The following is a 21,687-nucleotide window of genomic DNA, read 5'->3' on the forward strand; positions in this document are numbered from 1 at the left end:
GGTCCATATATTTAAGCAGTAAACAATCAGACAAACCTGGGGCTATCAGAGGAACATGGATCTACTTTTTAACACTATTTTCATTATGCATGCAAAACACCAGAGGATGTGGCTGAGATATTTTGTGCCCAACTCCTCTTCCACTCTGCCAACCCCACCTGCACCCTGAGGTGACTCTCTTGTGCAGAACTTCAAATACTAACTCGAGGACATCACCATGGAGACTCCAAATGGAAAAGCTCAACGACCTGGTCCCTCTGAACACCCTTTATTATTACCCTGAAGGTTACTGAGCACCGGTGGGCCTCCTAGACCGGGTTTCACACCGATGCATCCCTCCGCTGCCCTGGGGCACGGCGGGGCGTCGAGCCGCGGAGGCGAGGGGGAGAGAAGAGACCCCGGGCCCCTTCCCTTCCAGACACCGTCTCAGGGCTCCTGAGGGCTCCCCCATTTCCCTCCTCGGGGAAGGCCGCGGGGAGACGCCAGGCCGGGATGGCTCCGGCGGCGGAGCCGAGGGAAGGGCGGCTCCGTGCGCTCTTCACCTGTGGGCGTGACCGCCCTCCTCCTCCTCCTCCTCCTCCGCCTCCTCCTTCGTTTTACTTGAAGGGCTGGGGCTGTTCGAGCCGCAGAGCGTGCAAGCAGAGACGGTGGCTGCGGAGAGGAGGACACTCACCCGCCGACCCTTGTAAAGTGTCCGGCCGGGCGCCCCCAGCGCAGGAGCAGCCGAAGGGGGGAGCTCAGGCTGGGCTCGCCACTGCGGGGACGCAGCGCCCGTCTCTGCCGCCGTCCTCCCCTTCATCCTCCTCCTCCGGGGGATCGCCCTCGGCCCTCCGCGGAGCCGCCCGGCGGAGCCGTGCCCCGCCGGAGGGCGGCGGCGGGCGCCCAGGTGCCCTCGGCTCTCCGCGACCATGGCGCTGTTCGCCGTGAGGCGGTGGGCGCCCTAAAGCGGCGGTGGGGCGGGCGGTGGGGCGGGGAAGGCTGCCCCTCACAGCCCCGCCTCGGCCCGGGGCCCTCCTGAGGAGGTTCCCCTCTCCCGGGAGAAGAAAAGCTAGTGGGACAACTACTGGAAATTAACAAGGAGGAGGAGGAAAAAAAAAAAAGAAAAAGCTCTTCTGTGGGACATCCTCAAAGCTCAGCATCACGCCGGCTGTCTGAGTTTGTATAAAGCCCGCCACGCTTGTGAACATCGCCACAGCGGCAGGAGGAAAGCCTGGCTGCGGCCGCTGCACCGAAGTCCTGTGTGCTTCAGAGGCGCCTTGGCTTTCTGGCTGGAAGATGCTTCCTGCAGCAGGACCGTGTTGCTCCTGAGGGGCTGTGGAAGATGCCTGCTTTTGGGATTACGCGTGGAGAAAGGCCATCGGTCAAGGGGAGAGCTGGCTGGTGAAACTGTCTGACTTTCTCCCCCTCTGGGGAAGTGGCTTCAATGGCTCCAGCTCCCAGGAGAAGCAGTAGAAAAGATGTCAACGCCTTGCCGAGCATGTCCTCAACTTTCTGGGCTATCATGATCCTGGCCAGTCTACTAATCGCTTACTGCAGTAAGTACATATTTGTCCTGGTGCTTTTCCTGGACATAAATCCACGCCCTTCCTGTCTGAGGTGATGCTTCTGGCAGAGGCCGAGGTCTGAGGCTGGCAGACGTAGGTACTGTGCTTACTGCCTCAGCCCTTCTCCCCCCACGGTAAAGCAGGGAGACCGACACTTTAGCACTGCTGTTTCTTGGGAGCATGAGGTGCCTTTAGGTTGTGGATGTGGCATTTCCACTCTAAACAGGAATGCTTCCTGGATCTTAAGAATGAACTTTTCAGTTGTAGTAACAGTGACCCAGCACTCGCTGTTTGTTATCAGATAGTACCAGCTCTTCCCTGCACTGCCTCACACACACATACTCCTACTCCAGGCCATGTTCCATTAACAGGAGCTATTTTGCTTATGTTAATTCCTTTAGGAAGAACATACTTAGTCAAGTGACAGATGTCTTTACATTACTGGGATCATCATGATCCTCTGACTGTGAAATTGCACTGGAGCAAGCCCTGGAACTTCCTACATGTATCCTCAGCAGTTTAGTGAGCCTATGCTATCGGTTTTAGAGCTGCTTCACAGGTTATTGGTAGAGTTTCGCATATTATTTTCCAGGGTTGGTAGATTGTCTGTCAATCACACTGACTTACAGATAAATCTGTAAGAGTCAAGTACCTGGAATATTAATACTTTTAAAGTTTTTTTTTTTTTTTTTCTCAGCAAGTGTAATTTTCAAGAAGTTGTGCAGTATAAATGCTATTAGTGTCTGTACGTCTGTGAAATGCAAGCTTGTCTATAGTACCAGGGTGAGAATTTTTCAACAGGAAGAACAAGAAAAAAACAGTTTCTATGCTACAATAATAAAAAATGTAATTTATCAGGAGGGGCCTGCACAACTTTTCCAGAGTGAATCTACTCTATTTTCCCAACCCGAGTTGAATGTGGTCTCTAATTTTCCCATAGTGTGCATTCCTTTCCTTTGCTGTAGCATAAAAGACTTTGCACTAGGCTTGTCTTGTTGGGCTGTAATAGGTGGCGGTTGTAATGACTAGGAAATGAATTCTGGTTTTCAGGAGCATGCCTGCTGCATTTCTTAACCCTCTACTCCATTGCCTCCAACTGTATCATATTCTCCAATTCTTTATTCTTTTTCTTTTTCTGAATTACAAGATTGTAATTGCCCAAGAAAACCTCTAATTCACTTCTTTGCATGTTACAGGGACTTGTACTGACAACAGTGAAAGAGGCTTATTCCAAAAGGAATAGCATATTTTGTAATTACTTTTTGCAATATAACACATTTTGCATTACACTTCTAACTAAAAATCATATCAAACAGGCCACACTTTTAAATAATTTAATTTTGTAGATAGTGCCATATTCAGTGTGTTAATATGGAGGCTATACGAAACAAAGCGTAGATTTAAAAGAATTTATATTCATACTGAGAGATAAGTGCTTCAGTAAAAGCATATCAGAGGATGCAAGTGTAAAGGGAATTCAGCTGGATGATAGCAATGCAAAATAGTTTCTTAAATTTGTGTTAGAAATCTCTGGAGAGTCCTAGGCTTTTTATGAGATGATAAGAATTTTTCTCTGAATATATCTTCTATAAGCATAGCCTCAGAAAGGGTTAACTGTAAACTCTGACTCCTTAATGATCACCTCTGTTCAGTGACGAGAGGTCTGACATGTTCTGTTTTAAGGAGTGAAGTTGTTCATTTGAATTGTTACATCTTGTTCTTTATTTTTGGCATTGTTTACTGATGCTGAACAATGTAGTTGTTAGCTGCTAATATGAAGACAATTTCTGATGTGTCTGAATGGCCAGTTCCTAATTACTTCTCTCAGCCAGCATCGTTGGTGTTCCTGAAACATGTATTACAGTCTTCATGCCATATAGTGCTGAAAAAACACCATGCAGCTTAAAATATGCAGTGTCAAAACACTCCACCATTTATATAATGTTTCACTGATTTGACAGTTGCAATTCCAAATGTTAATGAAGCACCATGAACATTTCATCTAGCTGTAGTATTTGAAAAATTGCAAAAACATCTTTTGCTCTGTGGAAAGGCTGAGGATGTCTAAAAAATCAAAAAAAAAAAAGTGCAGCTCTTTCTAGGTGAAGTAGTACTGCAAATTTTTTGAATTCTTTTCAAAATCACATAGTGCTTATTCAATTTTTATTTCATTAGATGCCTTATTCTTTAGAAAAAGCATAGTAGGGGTGTGGGAAATGACAACTAGTTACATTTTAAGAGGAACAGCTTTTCAGTATTTCTTAGAAAGTAAAGGAAAACCACCTGACCAGGTAAGGTGTTCTGTATTTTTCTATACACCTAATACTCAGGTGTATGGAAGTATACTGACTTATATTTCATATATAAAGCACATTTCTATTAAAAAAGAAATAAATCTATTATTAAAGTAATAGCAGAAACCTCATATCTGATTATCTCTCACTGTATCATTTTACTATATTTACATCAAACCCTGTAGCTCCAAAAAAAAAAAAAATCAGAACTTTTTTTATAGCACTATAAATAAAACTTTTGAGCTACCTTGCTTATTTTAGTTTTTAATATACTAGTCTGACAAAGCTTATTCCTGAATCAGTTATATAAATGTTTCTTCCCCTAATTACTTTGTGTAGCTTTTTTTCTGGGAATGTATTTGTTGTTCAATAGTTGTCCCTAATTACTGGGGGCATCTAGTAAACGCCATACTCCTGAGTTCCAATTGGTAGCTAAACAGATAGTTATAAAGCCTGTTCTGGTTGTATGTGTCCAGTCCATTAGACTTTAATTTATACTTCAGTTTTTGAAGCACAATTATGTTCTTTGTCAAATCACTTTTTCTTTCTTAAATGTTTAGGTTATACTGAGGGATAGTGGCTCCATCCTATGGTGGAAGGGAAACCTGCATCAAATCAGTTAGGTTAGTTGCTATAGTGATAAATAGAATGTAATACTCTCCTCCTAAAGAAAAGTGGTTCTGTTTGCTAGGTTCTCAACAAGGGAAGGCAAATGTAAAGTAGTAAATTAGGATGTTTATATACAAAGTCCACTCGTGTGACTACCAAGGAGTTGGTTTACTTACCAGAAGCATCAGTAAATGTAAAAGCAGTCTAGAAAGGCTGTCCTAGTAGAAGGGGGAACACCTTCAGTTGCAATTCAGAGTTAGGAGCTGTGGTAATTTTGGATCCCAGACATGCTTGTTTAATGGTCAGTAGTAGACCGCACAGAAGTACCTAAAATGAATTCTTTCAGTTACTGTCTTAATGTTGTGAAGGTACACTGAATTGCTTTTTTTTCTCCTTTTGTAACTGAGTTTTACATTTTTTTTCCATGTTAGAAAGTTCAGTCAAAGTAAGGAAAATTTCTGTGATATCACAGCTGTATGCTACATCAGAAATCCAAATGATGTGGTTGATTCAGAATCAATTTTTAGTGCATTTATTCAGTTAGCTTGGCTGAAAATACAGAGGTCCTTTTTATATGTACATAATGACTTTTTAAACAACAAATGATTCAACTTTACTAAAGTTGTCACTGTTATGAGCTTTTGGTTTTCCATATTTTGTACTGTTTTGAAAGCATTAGGAATAGAACATTACACCCCTGTGGTGTTATAGCCTTTGCTGTTCTATTAAAGTCATACTTTTAAAGGCAGCATCAAAACCAAGTGGTACTTGGAAAGTTCACCTTCATGTTTTAAATGTTATGCTTCGAAGAGAGCAATATGAGGCCCAGTATTTATGCTAAGTAATGAACTTTTAGTTTTTTTTCTTTTATTATCAAGATGCAGAATATTTCATGTACCAATACAATTGTGCATTAGAAGTGCAAGTTCCTTCACACTATTCATAAATCAAGTCCTTAGCACAAATAAAAAAAAAAGCATCTGAAAGACTTTGGTACTGTTGAAAATGAAGATAATTCTAATTAAAAAAAAAAATATATATATATATATACACACTAATCTCACCCTAAATTGAAATCCTGTTTTTATATGTTGAGTGGACACTGCTCACTTGAGAAATTCCTTTTCATCACCCTGTTCTGGAATTACTCGCTGTCTAGAAATCAAAGACTACTGCAAATAAGTCACCTCTGAATGAAGGGCTGCAGCTCCTATTACTGATCCTATATCATTCAGATCACTTTCTCTGTTTTTTTTTTTTTTACAAATGAAAAAGATTAATAAATCTGTACAACAGATCTGTAGTTTTATTAGTTTTTCTGCGAGAATTACTGTGCTTGTATTTTTCCAAAACTCTGCACTCAGAATTAATGTGACATACAGAGCAACAGTAATAATTCAAACTTTATTTCAGTCTAGTTGGTGTATAGAAATGAAAATTAATCTTTTGCGACATTAAGAAAAGCAAGAAATTAAAGTTTTGTTTATATAGTATCCGCTGCTTTTTTTTAAAGAAAGCTTAAAATTAAAAGAAAGCTTTAAGTTAAAACCTTTGCTGTAATCTTCATGACCTCTACAATACACCATTATTTGTCAGTGTGAATACCAAACTGACATTGAGGTTGTCTGACCAGTTGTGCTGTAATCTGTCCAGATGATCTTTACATAAAGTTATTGGCATCAACAAAAGAAATGTATTTTTATTGCTTTTAATATTGAATTCAACCCGTTAAGGCTGAGTAATCAATATTTACAATTTCTCAAGTGTATTTGAATTCTGATAACTACTACTTCCATGCAAGTATACAGGTAGGTACAGTGGGAAACAGAGAAACTAGAAACAATGGGTTATTTTTAAATTAAATGTATGGCATAGGATTCTTCATGTCCTTCATCGGGGTTGTAGGAGATCAAGATTTATTTTCCTCTCTCCTTATGCAATATACTATATTTTTCAGAGGATGTGCTATGAAAACAGTACTTTGAGCATGGAGTAGAGCCCCTTTGCTCTGGACAGGTGTGCAAATACGAGAGAGATTCTTTCAGTTGGGGCCCTGTTGATCTTTCCTTCTTTCTTTAGTGACTACTGAAGAACTAGTGAATCCTTCACTGAGATTAGTCTGGGGTATTCTCCCACTCATTCTTCTTTTCACGATGCAGGAGGTATGAAATCTCTTGGTTTTCAGATGTAATTTATTTTAGGTCTCTTGCTTTCTTAGTGAATACTCTAAACATAAGGCTCTTATGTGAAACAACTAGTCTAGCATCTGACATGCCAAATACATGCTCATCGAAGTTATGCCTTGAATGTTGTCAGTAATTCAAAAATGCACTTGGATGCTGAACTATGGATGAGAGTGTAAAATGCATAGAAAAATCTTGATAGTGGTGATTAACTATAATCTTCCTGGTCTGCATTCCTTGTTGCTAAACTCAAAAGAAAGTTCTCATGTGTAGGCTCATATTTGACCCAGGTGTATTGTTCTGCCCTTGGGCTGAGGATTTGTAAAGTTTGATCTGTTTAAAGGGAAGTTGCACTGCAAGCCTGCTTATTGTACAAGCTTTGGGAAGCCATATCTTCAGAGAGCTATACTTTTATGTCAGCCCTACAAATAGTGTAGTGACAATTTGGAAATATATGAACCATACTTAGAGTGCATTTTCCAATATTTTTGGTTGTAGAGGTTTATTTCAAAGATCTTGTGTGTATTTGCCAATGAATGGACTTTGACTACAGTACAGGAGCCGCAGGTATAATTGTGGAGGGTTGTGCATTCAAGTGATGATCTAAAGACTTCATGGCTTATGTCTTATTTTAGACTTTGGATAGTCTGTTTCTTTTGACACCTTTCTTCAAGCGCTTGATTGCTTTCAGACAACAGGAGAGTATCTTGCCTATCTTGGGGGGTTCTTTCCTGAATAACAGCTTATTACTCAACGTCATTCCATGTTTTGCATCTCCCAGCACTTCTTTAAGTGCCTGTGGCCGAGTGCACCAATAAAGAAGTTACTTCTCTCAAACAAAATGTTATTTATTTTGCCAAATGATGTGCTGCTGTTGGAGAAAATATCAATAAATTCCTAGAGACCTTTTTTTCTGGTATTTTTCTTGTGGTTACCATTCCCTTAAAGGCTGTAAGTTGATATGACTTATTCTTCGCTTCACTCTCTTGTAGCTCGAGTTAACACGTGCTTTCAACGAACTGATCATCTTGCCCTCTACCACTGGCAGCTCCTGCTCTTCCAACAGGAAAATGGGGTAATAGGGTGGAATCCTATCCTATTGTTAGGATTGTATACCTGGCAAAATAAAGCTTCCTTCTGTCTTTGCCTGTCACCGAAGGTAGCAATTTGAGATATGACACCATTGTTCTGCTTAGTGTTTTGAGGGCCCAGAACAGGGGCTGCCTCTGTCTTTAGTCCTTGTTTGTTGTGTGTAGAGGTTAATTCCTGAGCACTGTTAACAGATGTGGTCTGTTTGCATTTTGTGTACCAAAGACTGAACAAAAGCCCAGAGCAGTATGCCAAAGAGACTGTTAACATCACAAACTGCAAGTTATGTTGGTTGGGCTGATTCCTGATTTTTTTTTTTTTTTTTTTGACTGCGGAGTAGAACTGCAATGACCAGCTCTACTCAAGCACGGGTAGAATTCACTGTTTCTGTTTGCTAACAAAGCTGTATCATCAAGGAGAGAAAGGCCCTTAATTCTTACAGAAACTAGAAATTGCCAGGTATGGGGAAAACCAGAAAGTTTGGTTTCAAAATTTTATCAATAAATAAAAGGGAATTTGTATTGTGTGCTTGTTAATCAGTGTAACTTATGGTGGCTTTTACCCTTGCTCCTAGAACTTTTTTTTTTTTCTGATTATCTTAGGACACCAATATTGACAAATGGGTTCTAAGAGATGATGCTCTGACAATGTGAGATACTGTTAACCCCAAATGTCTGCATCACTTTCAATACTCTAAATCCCTCTTAGTGAAATATTTGTTTTTTCACTTAACTACACTAGTGCAAAGTTTGGCAGAACAGTTAAGCCAAGTGATAGAAGTGAGTCTAAGCTAAGCTTCTGCACTTTGCTTTAAATGGTTCAGTTGTAGGCAGAAATATAGAAATGCTGTGGGACCAGTGACTTCTGGCACTTCTTGTTATCTCGTTTTAAACTAACCTACATGTGAGCATAACAGACATTGTGAGAGGTCATGTGTTACTGATAGCATTCTCTGGTGTTACTGAAGGGGTTCAGTTTTCTCTTTTTGTTGAATCAAAACGGACTTTATAGGAAACTAAACCTTGAATATACACTTCCTATTTTCCTTTAGGTAATACAAAGGAGACTTTCCTTTTTTTTTTTTTTTTAAGTGAGCATATTCCAAAGTAGGTTTGGATATAGGTTTGAATTATAAAAATATAAAATTATTTGCTGAATTTAACTCAGATTACTATATTAGTTCATCTTGAAAATTATTTTAGTGAAAAATAACACCAAGCTGTTCTAGAGCTCTTTCAGTACACACTATCAGTAGCACTTTATTGAACATTCACTTTGAGATGAGAGTATAGAAGCATTTATGTATCTGCATGCGCAGTAAAAAGCACATCAATATTTAAAATAAAACTAAAAGGCTTTAGAAATTGTTCTCACTGAATGTTTTTTAAAGGTGGTAGTTCTCCTGAAATTACCTCCTATAAGGCATTTGACCTAGCATGTCCTTATAGATCCTAACACGCGGTTAATGATCCTTTTAAGATATCGTTTAAAGAATTTCCATGGATGTCCTCCTGTTTGTTTTTTCTAACTAGAGCTGATAGCCTAACAGATACGTTCTGGAACTCAGATCCTGTTGGGTTAAAAGACATGGCAAACACACATTTGATCTCCTTTGAATAAGACTGATCTTTCCTTAACTAAGATTTCTGTAGTATAGTCAACTGCCTTTACCCATGGTCTCCTTTTAAAGTCAATGGAAACTGACATTTTTACAGTGCAAGTCATGTGCCCTGTTTTAGATACCTTTTCATAGCACAATTTACCTCAAACTGCAGTAGGTTTTTGATGAAAAGTAAGACAACTTGCTCAAATCTTACCTTACATGTTATCGGATGAATCCTGTCCTTCATGACAGAATCTCTAGAATATTGCTTGTTATTTTCTGGGCCCACACTTAATGTTTAAATACTTAAAGTTAAATAACTGTCTCAGTATTTCTGAAGAAAAAGTGTAGAAAAGCTTTGTGATAAAGATTCATGAAGACTGTAGGTCAAGATTCTGAACTACTGCGGCAAAGGATTTTTACAAATTCAAAGATGTAGTTGGCATAAATTACTGGGATTTTCTGATGACACCTTTGCAAACAGCTTGTATCCTGAACATTTTTTTTTTTGCAATGTGTTTTGTCTTACTGTAAATTCTCCAGTTTTATTGCCAGTGTTTTCACATTCTAGGCACTCTAAAAACACTCTTTCTTGCCAAAGTTGGAAACTAGGTGAAATTTAGATCAGCGTACCAAAGTTTATAAACTTCTACTTCTGTTTTTCTCATTTTTAGGCCTGTTCCATAGAAAATAATATTAAATGCTTTTGCACCTTGCAACCTTTTATAGTATGATTCACTAGCAGGCAGTTTAAATGAGTTAATTAGTTAAGAAAATGTTTGGAGATGAACGGTGTGTGTGTATATGCGTGTGTGTGTATATATATATATATATATATGTATATATATATGTATGTATGTTGCAGGGACGAAGAAGATTAGAAATGCTTGTCTTGAATGTAAGAACAGGTATGAGTTCACAGCACTGAAGTGCCACCACCTCAACTCCTCCTGCCCTTCCTTCTCTCCCCTGACCTGGGAACCAAAAGCTATTTATGAAATAAGTTTACATTATGTCATTATCTTTGGTATGGAATCACAGAATCATTTAGGTTGGAAGAGACCTCCAAGATCACCCAGTCCAACCTCTGACCTAACACTAACAAGTCCTCCACTAAACCATTTCATGAAGCTCTACATCTAAACATCTTTTAAATACCTCCAGGGATGGTGACTCAACCAATTAGGCTCTACCAAAGTGGTTCCTCCAATTCTACATTCTTCAGTGTAAATAATTTTGTCTGGAGAGTTTTGTTGTCTTCTATACCTCATTCTTTTGAGGGGATCACTCAACCAAGGAATGTATTTTTTGCTATTTGCTATTTTTTGTCTTTTTCCATGGTGTATATCTTCACAGTAGTTTGTTCATGGACTTTTTTTTTGTCTAACAGCAGGGCAAAACTGGTTTTGCTTCATATATAGCTAGATATCCCTACCTTAATCCTCTCTACAAATGTCATTATTTTTAATATAATCTTATTGAGAATGCCTTATTGAAGAGACTTTTCAGTAGTTAATGGTGTTACATGGGCTCCTTTTCCCGTGCTTTTGTAGAGTTCTGTAAAGTGTTGCTGCAGACTCAGGGTGATAACAAGTTGCATGAACTCCCACTTGTAATTACAATGAATGGATTTGAGGTGTTTCAGACACAATTCCAAGGAATTAGTTTGAAAACAATTTATAATGCTTGAGTTGGTGGCATTTCAAAAGCTATTTCTATGAAACAGCTTAATCCTCATCTTTTTGCATTTTGACATTTGACAGAAATATAGGTAAGCCAGTGTATTCTTTGGCACAAATATTACATTGCCTTTATAAGACTGATACCATATTGAGCATATGTTACACTAGGAATCGTTGCTTAATGTTTTCTCAGATAATTTATCCATATATAGACGAAAGGGATGTGCTTCAGAATCCTGAATTTCACAGACTGAAAGTAATCTTTTCCTCTTGAAGTTATAATATAAGATGCAAACAAAAATGAAGTAATTACCTTGAGTTGAGCCCCTGAAACTTCTATATGTCATCTCCATCACAGACCAATATTGTAAAAATCAAGAAAACATTTCCCATGTTATTGAGAATGCACTCTAATAAGGTATATTTCACCACTCTTCCTTTTGCTGCTTGTAATAACTGATGTCCATTTCCTTCCTGAGAACTCCTTTTAGAATTTAGTGCTCTGTGTTGGCATAGAGTCCCAATAATAATTTTTCTACGTTTTTCAATTTTGCTTTATTTTTCTTAACTAGGGTCAGGTGAATTGGCCCAACTATTTGTCTTGCTGCTTTCTGAAGTGCTTTGTCTATTACTAGGTCTGACAAATACAGCTGTGTGAATCACGTTGGCTTGCTAGTGACTTATCAAACAAATTAACTTGATTTATGTGTAGAGGCTTTTTCTCCCAACTGCTAGCCCTGCAGAGATTTGAGAATTGGGCTTGGTTGTTTTTCTTCCACATGCATTGTGTTCTCTGAGCTCAATTATAAACTCTGTGATCATTCTGCATGTATATACCTTATTAGAATTTAGTAAACTGGCAGTGTTAATAATACACACAGAATATAATAAATCTAAAATTAGATTTTATTTTCTGTTCTGTCATTCTAAATTATGTTAAAAGTACATTAAAGCAAAAGATATGATAGAACTGAGCTCTTGGGGAATAATATACTTTCATTCTCAAATAATCTCGTTGGTCATATAAAGCATATGGAATGAAAACTTCAGACCTGTGTTGAAGAGTAGTGTGTTTAAAGTATGCTTTCAATTCATTTTAAGTTATTTTGCTTTGCTTTATTCTCCTCATTGTTCTTTGGGACTCCTTGGGGACCGTGTATATTTCTATAAATGCACATATTTATACTTAGGATGTAGCATGGCATCTGAATGTAGCAAAACATAACTATTTCCCAGATCTCTTAATTCTTTTTTTTTTTTTTTTTCCTGAAGAAGAAAGACAGTCCCATGAATTTTCTTCCAGGGAAGGAAATATGGAAACCTTAGAAGAAAAAAAAGTGCATTTAAAAAAAAAAAAAAGAGAGAAAGTAAAATTGCTAATTTTGCTTGTTGACATGCTGAAAAGAACTGGAACCTAGATTTTATCTTGAATGTGCTGACTTTGACAGTGTTTCTTTAAAAATCAACAGTGAGCCTTTCAAATCAAAGCTGTGTGACAGACAACTGTTGGAGAAAATTCTGCCCTTAAAAAAAAAAAAAAAAAAAAAGAATGGGACTTCAGCTTGTTTGTATGTTGGTTGCTTTTTCATCTTACCTTCATCCCAGGATTGACTGATTGGATAAACACATGGATACAGATACAATTACGCCACATGATACTTTGAATCATCACTTTTAGTTTTGCACCGTTTGAAATGAAGCTATTATATCTTAGATCTTGTCTGGAATCTTTGAGAAGAGTAATTTTGTTTTATTGAGGAATAGTTTGATCAGTAAATAAATGTAATATTTTTTTTCCTTCTGTGGCTTTCTTGCAATGTCATAGGAGAACACGTTAAATATTGATAACAGCAGTTCATTCTTTCTGGGACTGTGTGATAAATAGCTTTATTGTTTTATAGGGCATTAGATATATCTATGGCTGCAAATCATTTAAAGAAAGCTTGAGTTGAATTCAGAACTTTCTTTCAGGTAGTGGTTTGTGTGTTCAGCCTTATCTCTCTCGTGTCTTTCCCAGAGCTTTCCCAGAGGCCCCTGGGTTTGAAACATTACTGCTGGTGAGGAACCTACAGAAAGCAAGAACTTTCAATTCCATACTTGCACAATGCAAGAACTGTCTTAGTTGAGGAATTAAAGCTGTTATAAACCATCAAAACATTAGTTCCCTGCATTGGTAGTACTTTAGTTGAGAGACTGGAAAAGCTGATATTTTTTGGAATGTATGTTGGGCTAACTACACATTGCTTGCTACACATAGACATACTGGCACTGTTGGAATCTCAGCCAGGCGGTTTATTGACCGTTACAACACTTAGCTCTATAAAATACCATAGTGGCAACAAAAATGCACTTGCTAACATAGGATCATAGAATCGTTAAGGTCGGAAAAGACTTTCAAGATCATCTGGTCCAACCATCCCCCTACTGTCACTGTCACCCCCCTAAACCATGTCCCTAAGCATCACGTCCAACCTTTCCTTAAACACCCTCAGGGATGTTGACTCTGCCACTTCCCTGGGCAACCTGTTCCAATGCCTGACTGCTCTTTATGAGAAGAAATGTCACCTAATTTCCAACCTAAACCTCCCCTGGTGCAACTTGAGGCCATTCCCTCTAGTCCTATCACTAGTTACCTGTGAGATGAGGCCGACCCCCAGCTCCCCACACCTTCCACGCATTGAAAGGAGCTGTTATTGGAACTGTAATCAGACAGAAAGAAAAAAATGTTGCTTGATGTATGTAAAAGCTGCATATATTATCAGTTGATATTATTCCAGGAAAATGACCATAATGTTTATATCTTGAAAACAAGCATTTTGAACAGGTTTAAGTACATAAGATGAGGAATGATTTATTGTGTATAAGCAGTTGAAAAGACTCCTTTTAAATCAACTGCAGATAATGAAAGAGAATTAATGGTGAAAAGACTTTTTTTTTTCCTGAACTCTGATTTAAGATGACTAATGGGGAAACAAGACATTGGAGGTTTGCATGACTGTCTGAGCCGGTGAAGCTAACAAAGGAAGAATAGCTTCCATAAGTGAAATTCATGCAAGCACTGTCAAAATATCTACCAAACTCTACTTTTTTGAAGCCTGATTATTACATTGGTACTTCTTACTTGTGTTTAAATTCAATATACACTTAAATCTTAGGGGGTTTTGAGGTATCACTCTTAAAATGTTTTTTGGTTTTCTGTTAAATACATAATGATAAAACGTGAGCAACTGTTCATGTATATGTTGGGCTTCTACAAATTCTGGATCTTTTTTCCAGAATGTCCCTTTTAGAGAGTGATTCTGACTGTTTTTAGAATAAGCATAAGCTTCTTTTTATAGTATACTTTTTTTCTCCATTGCCTGACTACTTTCTTCACAAATGAAAAGCAGATTTATGTAGGATGAGCCTCCATTTTCAATAAACAATATTGATCTTGCACTAGCAGTATCTTTCTAAACGTAAATGCATTTCCTATGTAAGTTTTCAATAACACAGAAGAGTGGTTGTGGCTTTTTTTTTTTTTTCAGGACAGGCATAGTGCAGCTGTTATTTTTCTTTTTGAGAAACTTATTATGTCAAGTAAATTAAACTATTATTTTTTAAAGAGAAGTGAGTAAATTCTATGGCAGAAATTCTTGTGAGAAGAATATTTGGCTGGTAAATGAATCAGGCAAAAGAAAGTAGTCTTTTTGACACCTCAAGTATGAGGTAAACATTCTAATTTTGTGAAGCTCAAAAACAAGTGTCAAGGAGTTTTATGGGCCCCATTACCTTTCAGGTTCATAAAACACTGCCAACAAGCATGTCCGTCTCTTTTGTAGAATAAATAGCTCAATTCATTTATAGGAATCTTTCTTCCTTCTGTGCAAGAGACGAGCTTGAGGGTAAATTAATCTGAATAAATTGTGTTTGTATTTTATTCCATTAATCTTGTGGGAATTAGTATCAGAATGATGCTAATATTGTCTTTTTTTTTCTTGTACTTCATTGTCAAGAATGTCAAACCTAATGGCTTTCTTGGGATGACAATGCCACTAAAGTTCCTTTTGCCTACCAATGTAGGCATTTGAAAGTTTGAACCGGACTTTGTACAGGTTTTTATTGCTTGAAGATTGTTTTCTGTTGTTGAGCATGAGCTTCTGAGTTTTGTCCCGCTTGGAGCTTCATTTTTGCATAAAATCACGGTTCTCTCTTCCTTCTATGCAAGCATTGCAAATACAGAGTTATGAGTGACTGCCTCACCGTGCTCAACCCATGACTGAAAAGCAGGTGAATTCCAGCAAATCTTGAAACTCGAGGTGATACTTTTGTTTTTTAGCACAAAGAAAACATATTTATAAATCAGAGTGATTGCAGAGAGTTTGGTTTTCAGAGCACCTCTGTCAAGCTTTCAGCATTATTTTTGGCCTTCCTGGATTCAGTTTTTACCAGCTTATTTAGACAGGTGCTTTTTTAAAGAGCTTGCCTTCACTCTCGGCACAGCGTTGAGTTGAATGTTGTGTGTGTACTGTAGTGCTAGCACTCTAGATCTATTTATTCATCATCAGGATCTAGGGTGAGTATGATCGTTGTGAGTCTGAGGATGATAAAGGGGGGAAAAACAAAACAAAATTCAACCAACCAACCAAAAAAAAAAAAAAAAAAAAACAACCAACCCTTAGTCTCCTGAGTTGGGTGTGAGAAAAATGACCCAAGTCATTTCAGACTATTACTGTTTACCGTCTGCAGCTGTCTTTGGGATAGAAGTAGGAATATTTGGAGGTCAGCTGTACCAAAGCTGCCAAGTCTGCTAGGATGAAAATGACTGTTCCTTCTTCTCTCTCCAACAAGGAGGTCATCCAGCCGAGCCCCAGGTGCTTTTTCGGCCCGGTGGCCTGGTCTGAAGCCCAGCTGACAGGTGGTGTTAGACAGGAGGGTTTTTTACTACTTTCTTAAGTACCTTGCTTAGAAAAAGGAGATCAGGTACTGGCCAGCAGCTGGGAACATGTCCAGCGCTGGTGGATCTGACTGTTGCATGGTTTATTACTTTTAACACCTGGTGTCAGCATTTGTAATCCAAAGAACAGTCTTTATGAGCTAAATAAATATGATGTACGTTTCTGTACGTGTTCAACTCAAGATCAAGGTCTTGTTACTGCATTTATGGAAAAACAGTTACTTCACTAGTTAGAAAATATTGTCAGATTGTCAGATTCTCTATAGGAAAATCATTGATTTGACCCCTTTTCAAAAAAAACAATGCATTCATTAAGATGCTGGAAAAGCTATCAATATTTTCTTGCACTTGATTGACATGGGAGTAGAAAGAACAGGGTAAAGCTTAATCTTTTCTGAGTCCCAGTACATCTTTTGTTCCTCAAGTATGTAATTCTCCACTTAGAAAAATTATGGCAAAAAGCATAATAATTCAGATTCTCTTGTTTTATTGATCACATTGTTAAAACTTGCAGTAAAAGAAGGAAAATGACAGAAGGGGACTAAGTGGTTGCTTTGTGTTTATACTTCAAGGCTCCCTTTCCAGTGGTTTCCTGATACATTAGGTAGCTACTGTAGTGTGTGAGTGACTGAAGAATTTATTTTAAGATGGAGTTGTGTATTCTTAACTGCTGGTATTTGTGAACAGTTTATATTTTTTTATTCATTTTCAATTTGATAATTATTTGAAAATATTCTGAGTATTAATATATTTTATTTAAGTGCTTTGCTAATATTTTTCCAACAAGCTATTGGCAACAGCAATTATTCCCAAAGTTGAAGCCATTTTTTGCTAAAAATGATTTTTTTTTTTTTTTCCTTAAACAGCTACTTCTCTTCCTCCTGCTTTCCAGATAGTAAAGTTAGGAGTGCAGCTGTTTTCTACTAAATGAAAAACATTAATCATTTTCTTTTACACATAAAATCAAATAGCTGTTGCAATAGTCTCCATATGTAGACTTTGTTGTTTGGCTGGTTTCACTGTTTTGAAACAAATAATTCAACCACAGTGTCATTTGATACATCAGTCTGGGGTATTTTGCCTTGCAGTCAAGGTTCTAAGTAATGCCAAAGAATGCCTTGTATCTAATGCTTCAAGAAGCAAATACATTTAGGTTGCACGTGTCAAGAGAAATGTATTTGGGTTACCTTTAAAAATGATGCGGGTATGATATATGCTAGATATAAGTATAGGATGAAGTGTAACACCAGTGGATGATATTGAAGACTTCAGTAATGGAAAGGAGATGAAATAAAGTTAGTGAAAGTACAACATCATGTGTTTATTAATTTTCAGCATGAATTTCTGCAGTAAAATGAAATCAATCATCGTCCAGGAATAGAGGTCCTTAGCATATTGGTTAGTTGTAGGATAGTCATGAATCATCACTGGAACTGTGGGGGAAAGGATAAAGGTGACCCTAAGGTGAATTAGAGAATAGAGAAGTATTGTCATTCTGGTCAGCATTGCTGAGATTCATCAGCAGAGCTATGTATAATTCCCTTTATTCAGAAATTTATACTGGTTTAGAAGGAAAGGTGGTTGGACATTCAGAGAAATTGAATGTTTGCTCCAGAAATTAAGTTTAAAAGTGCTTGGCTTGTTTAGTCAAACAACGCTGAGAGATATAATATGGTATGCCAGGAGAATAACCACAGTGTTACCTCAGGATTACTGGCATCAATAAAAGATTTTTGATAACTAGTAAGAATAGGTTTTTGAATATTCTTCCAAGCTGGTGACAATAAATAAATAAATAAAAAGTGGGATTTAATTGACTTACAAATAGGATTGTAATACACACATACTCTGTGGTAGCAAGGTGCTGGATTTGATGATTGGAAGAGATCTCTTCAAGTTATGTTTGTGTAATGATACTGTTTTTCTTAATGTTAAGCATCTGTGAAATGGTAATATCTAGCAGTTAACTTTTTTTTTAACAGCCAGTCCATTGTATCACTCAACTTCTCACTTTTAATTTAAGGTGTTACGTGCCAAGATTGTGCAGCATCTCATCAGAACTGTAACCTTGAAGACTCCCCTAATGCTGTTTCTCAGACTGAGTTGTACACCTTGTGGACAAGCCAGTGAGGGGGAAAAGCTTATGGTTAAGTTACTTCTAGGGCACATTTTTTTTTTGTATTTGAGAAGGGTGGAAGGTGAACAGGCTGCCATTCCCTTGAAGCAGAAGACAGATGCTACAGCAGGTTCTAAAGCATTGCCAGCACTGCTTGCTAGTGATTTGTGTTGCAGGTGGTGATACACAGTAGAACAGCCAGCCAGACACATTTTAATGTTCCTGTACCTGTGTTATTTTGTTTACTCAGTACAAATTACAACAATCCGCAGTATCCAAAGAGAATAAGAATATTTTACATTCCCAACCAGTTGAGATACTGTGATTTTTGAGCTCCTGCCACACTGAAAGACAGATCATGGAAGTGATCCCCACACAACACGTGAACGCTTTTTTTTTCCTTCTTTCTTCCTTTTCTGGTCAAATTGGTGTTCAGACAGTTTCCTTCAGTAGCCTTACCCTTTCTGATAAGGCAAATCTGTGATTTTAGTGCAGACTTATGAAATTATTGTCTGCGTCTCCTGAAATCTCTTACATGTTGCTTAGCTGCTTTGGACTTACTGCTAAGACCTTTTAAACTCAAATTTTGAGTTACAGCTCAAATCTCTCCTACTCATCAGTACTGTATGTCCAGTAGAAATGTACTTATTCTTAGAACTTAACATAATGAATACTAGGAGAGATCCCTGACTTTCAGTTAACCCTTCTTATGTTAAGAAAACACATCCAAGTACCCGAAGTTGACTAGTATCTTCTGTTAATCATTTATGGGCTACAGCTGTACTTAGTTCAGTTCTTTATTTACTCTGAAATGCAAAAACAAATGTACTTGGTTATATCAAAAAATCATTCAGCCCAGTAATCACAGCAGTAGCCACAAATGCTTCCATAGGGAAGTCTAAGGACACCACTTGTCCCTAAAGCCTTCCTATCCCAAAGTTGTTTTCTTCTCAGGGAGTCCAGGGTTGGATGAAACTTCTAGGTGGTTAGTAAACCACAGATGATTTCCATTAAATCTATTTAGTAAGGGCATTGAAAAGTAATTTTTTTTGCTTCCTGTATTTCATGGGGTCACCAGACTTCACTAACTGGTGTGATAGCAATATTATGCCATAAATTGGATCCAGCTGCAAGGGGCAACAAAGTGTAAGCATTGGAAAAACACCTGTTTGCTTAAAGTGTTTTAATTTTTTTAAAGGCTTAAGTGTTTTTTTTTTTTTTAATTTGCTGAGCCTAGTTTTAACTTTTTAAATGAGATTTAATTTTTGTTTAAAGTGATTTAATTTATCCATGTGGTGGATAGGGCTTTAGTCCACTTTTTGTTCTCTTAATTCATGACCATCTAATATTCTTTCTCACATACATAGCTGAAATCTGGAACGGGGAATCAGAACAGTAATACTACATTTGAGAATACAAGTATGTTACAATATTGTGAATATTGAGCACTCCTCCTGCCAATAATGTATTTTAAAAGTTCTCTTTTTCTTTTGCTAAATTCAGAATAATATGTTGTGTGTTTCATAAAATGCATGTTTTTTATGCATTCTTTGTGATGAAATGCTGTTCTAGACTTATTTTACTTTTTGCCTTAGTTCAGAAACACCTTTGGAGGCAATAGTGTGTTTTGGGTTATAAAATAATGTTCAGGTCTGTAAGAATATGTTACAGAATTCAGTTTTTGGAATAATAGTTTGAAAGATAAACAACACAAAGTAGTTTTTAGCTAGGGCAATAACTAAGTCCTACTGAAAGTTGGCAGAGTGGAATGGTGAACTTCACTAGGACTCTTTGAAATTGGGATTATTACAAAACTGCTTGAAATCACTTTTCCACTCAAAGATGTTGAAGTGAATCCCTAAATCCCTGCCTTCCCTCTGGTATTACAATGAATAATGAACCCTCAATATTCCACTTGCCTAGTTGATCAAAGCAGTGTATTTCATAAGTCTCAGCGGGCATATCTTTCCTTGCTGAAATGAGGACTGAGATTGACTTTAGTATTTTGATTCTTTAATCAATATGACTTTTATAAACTGCAGTTTATTTCCTTTTAACAGACAATCCTATAAAATCTTGTTTCTAATGCCATCATATCTTCTCAACTATTTTAAATCAAATTAAATATCTTTTATTAAAATGCTTCCAAAGGATTTTTGCAGTTTGCCTGAAACTCTAATTTTAAGGAGTACTTCAGATTGTGACTACATTCTTCTACTGAATAAGCAGAAGATTTGAGTCAACATGGAGGTGACAATCCTAAGCTAACATCTGCTAAACACTGGCAGTAACGTAATACTTATGCAAAAGCTTATTACATTGACCTCATAGTCAACGAGTTTGAGAAACATCCTTGGTGAAAAATCACAACAGAAACATTCTTTTTGATTGGCTTAACAATACTGTTACTATTATCTTTATAGTGTACTACCTAAGGAATAATTAAACCAGATGGTATGTTAAACCCAACTGAAAGAATAAAGACATTTTTACTTTTAAGTTGATCAAAATTAGGTAAAACAACATATGTTCATGTGCATTACGATTCCTTTAACTACATATTAACTGCTTTCCTTAATATTCTGCCTGGTGATCTGAGGGCTCTGCCTCTTGAAAAACGAAAAGAAAAACAATCCCTATTTGAATTTTTCCTTTCTGACTCTGGTCACTCATACCCGTGTGTTGCTTTGTTTTTGATGGAATTTAAATAAGCAGGTTGCTTACTGCGGTGTTAAACTATATGAAATTAAAATATAGGCCATTATGGGCCCCATTCAAGTTGCCCAAATTGGGGCAGGTACATCTGAAAGACGATTTGGAGATTTGCTAAAGAAGCACAGCTTGCACAAATAAGCAAATTGCATTTTATGGAGCAGATGTTAAGGAGGGAATTACAAATACTTTAGTTCATGTTATGTTAGTCCTAACTTGCCACCATTTCTCTTCAGCAAAGCCATGCAGGGCTAATAATACAGAGTAACATGCCGCATCACACCATGTGCATTATAACTATGGTCTCTCTGCTGCCTGTGAACCAGAGCTATGTTACGTTACTCCCCAAACCATAAAGCACTATTATAATTACTCTCGTCATATCAATAACTCTTTTCAAACAGTGACAGCATTTCCCTCCTAAATATTGTCTGGTGAATGGACTACAGCTCATAGAAATATGTAGTCCCATTGCTTGAATTAATATAAAATTTAATGAGTGGAAACACCCAAATGAGATTTATGATCATAGAGCATTATGAAATCATGTTTTATCTTTACATCTGCTTCTTATCCAGGTGCTGTTAAAAGCAATACAAAAGATTCATAAAATGAAGTAACTGTATCTTGATTTTATGGGGGATTCTGTGTAGTGGACTATTCATGAACTCAATCAGTTTATACACTCCTGTTTTCCTAGTGTAAACTACTCCTTAGTCACAACTACCTGTCCAATGAACTAGCAGAGTTAACAGTAAGTATCTCTTGTTGTGACTTGTTGAGACTTCTTCAGGATTTTTTCCTGGAAGAGTTTTAGATGGTTGTCTATTATTTTCTTTAGCCCTAAATTTCTTCTGGTTATAATGAAGTATGTAGCAGTAGTATGAGACGTAACTCAGTCTTAAAATGTTGATGTTAT

The 21,687-nt window shown here is 37.4% G+C and overlaps 1 protein-coding gene across 4 annotated transcripts in view; it reads left to right on the forward strand.

Annotated features, from left to right (window-relative positions):
* The first annotated feature begins 601 nt into the window (after positions 1 to 601).
* The window catches only part of TAFA5 (TAFA chemokine like family member 5), a 426,799-nt gene continuing 405,713 nt past the window's right edge, over positions 602 to 21,687 (forward strand). For 3 of the 4 annotated variants that reach the window (XR_005817393.1, XR_005817391.1, XM_040549107.1), the window contains exon 1: positions 602 to 1,535. Coding sequence is in view for 2 of the 4 variants with exons in the window: in XM_040549107.1 (XP_040405041.1) it covers positions 1,424 to 1,535 (112 nt within the window). In the remaining 2 variants the exon portion in view is untranslated. The remainder of the gene's footprint in view (positions 1,536 to 21,687) is intronic. The other variant, XM_040549093.1, reaches the window with a different exon arrangement.

The sequence above is a fragment of the Cygnus olor genome, chromosome 1, assembly GCF_009769625.2.
Source record: "Cygnus olor isolate bCygOlo1 chromosome 1, bCygOlo1.pri.v2, whole genome shotgun sequence".
NCBI classification, from domain to species: domain Eukaryota; kingdom Metazoa; phylum Chordata; class Aves; order Anseriformes; family Anatidae; genus Cygnus; species Cygnus olor.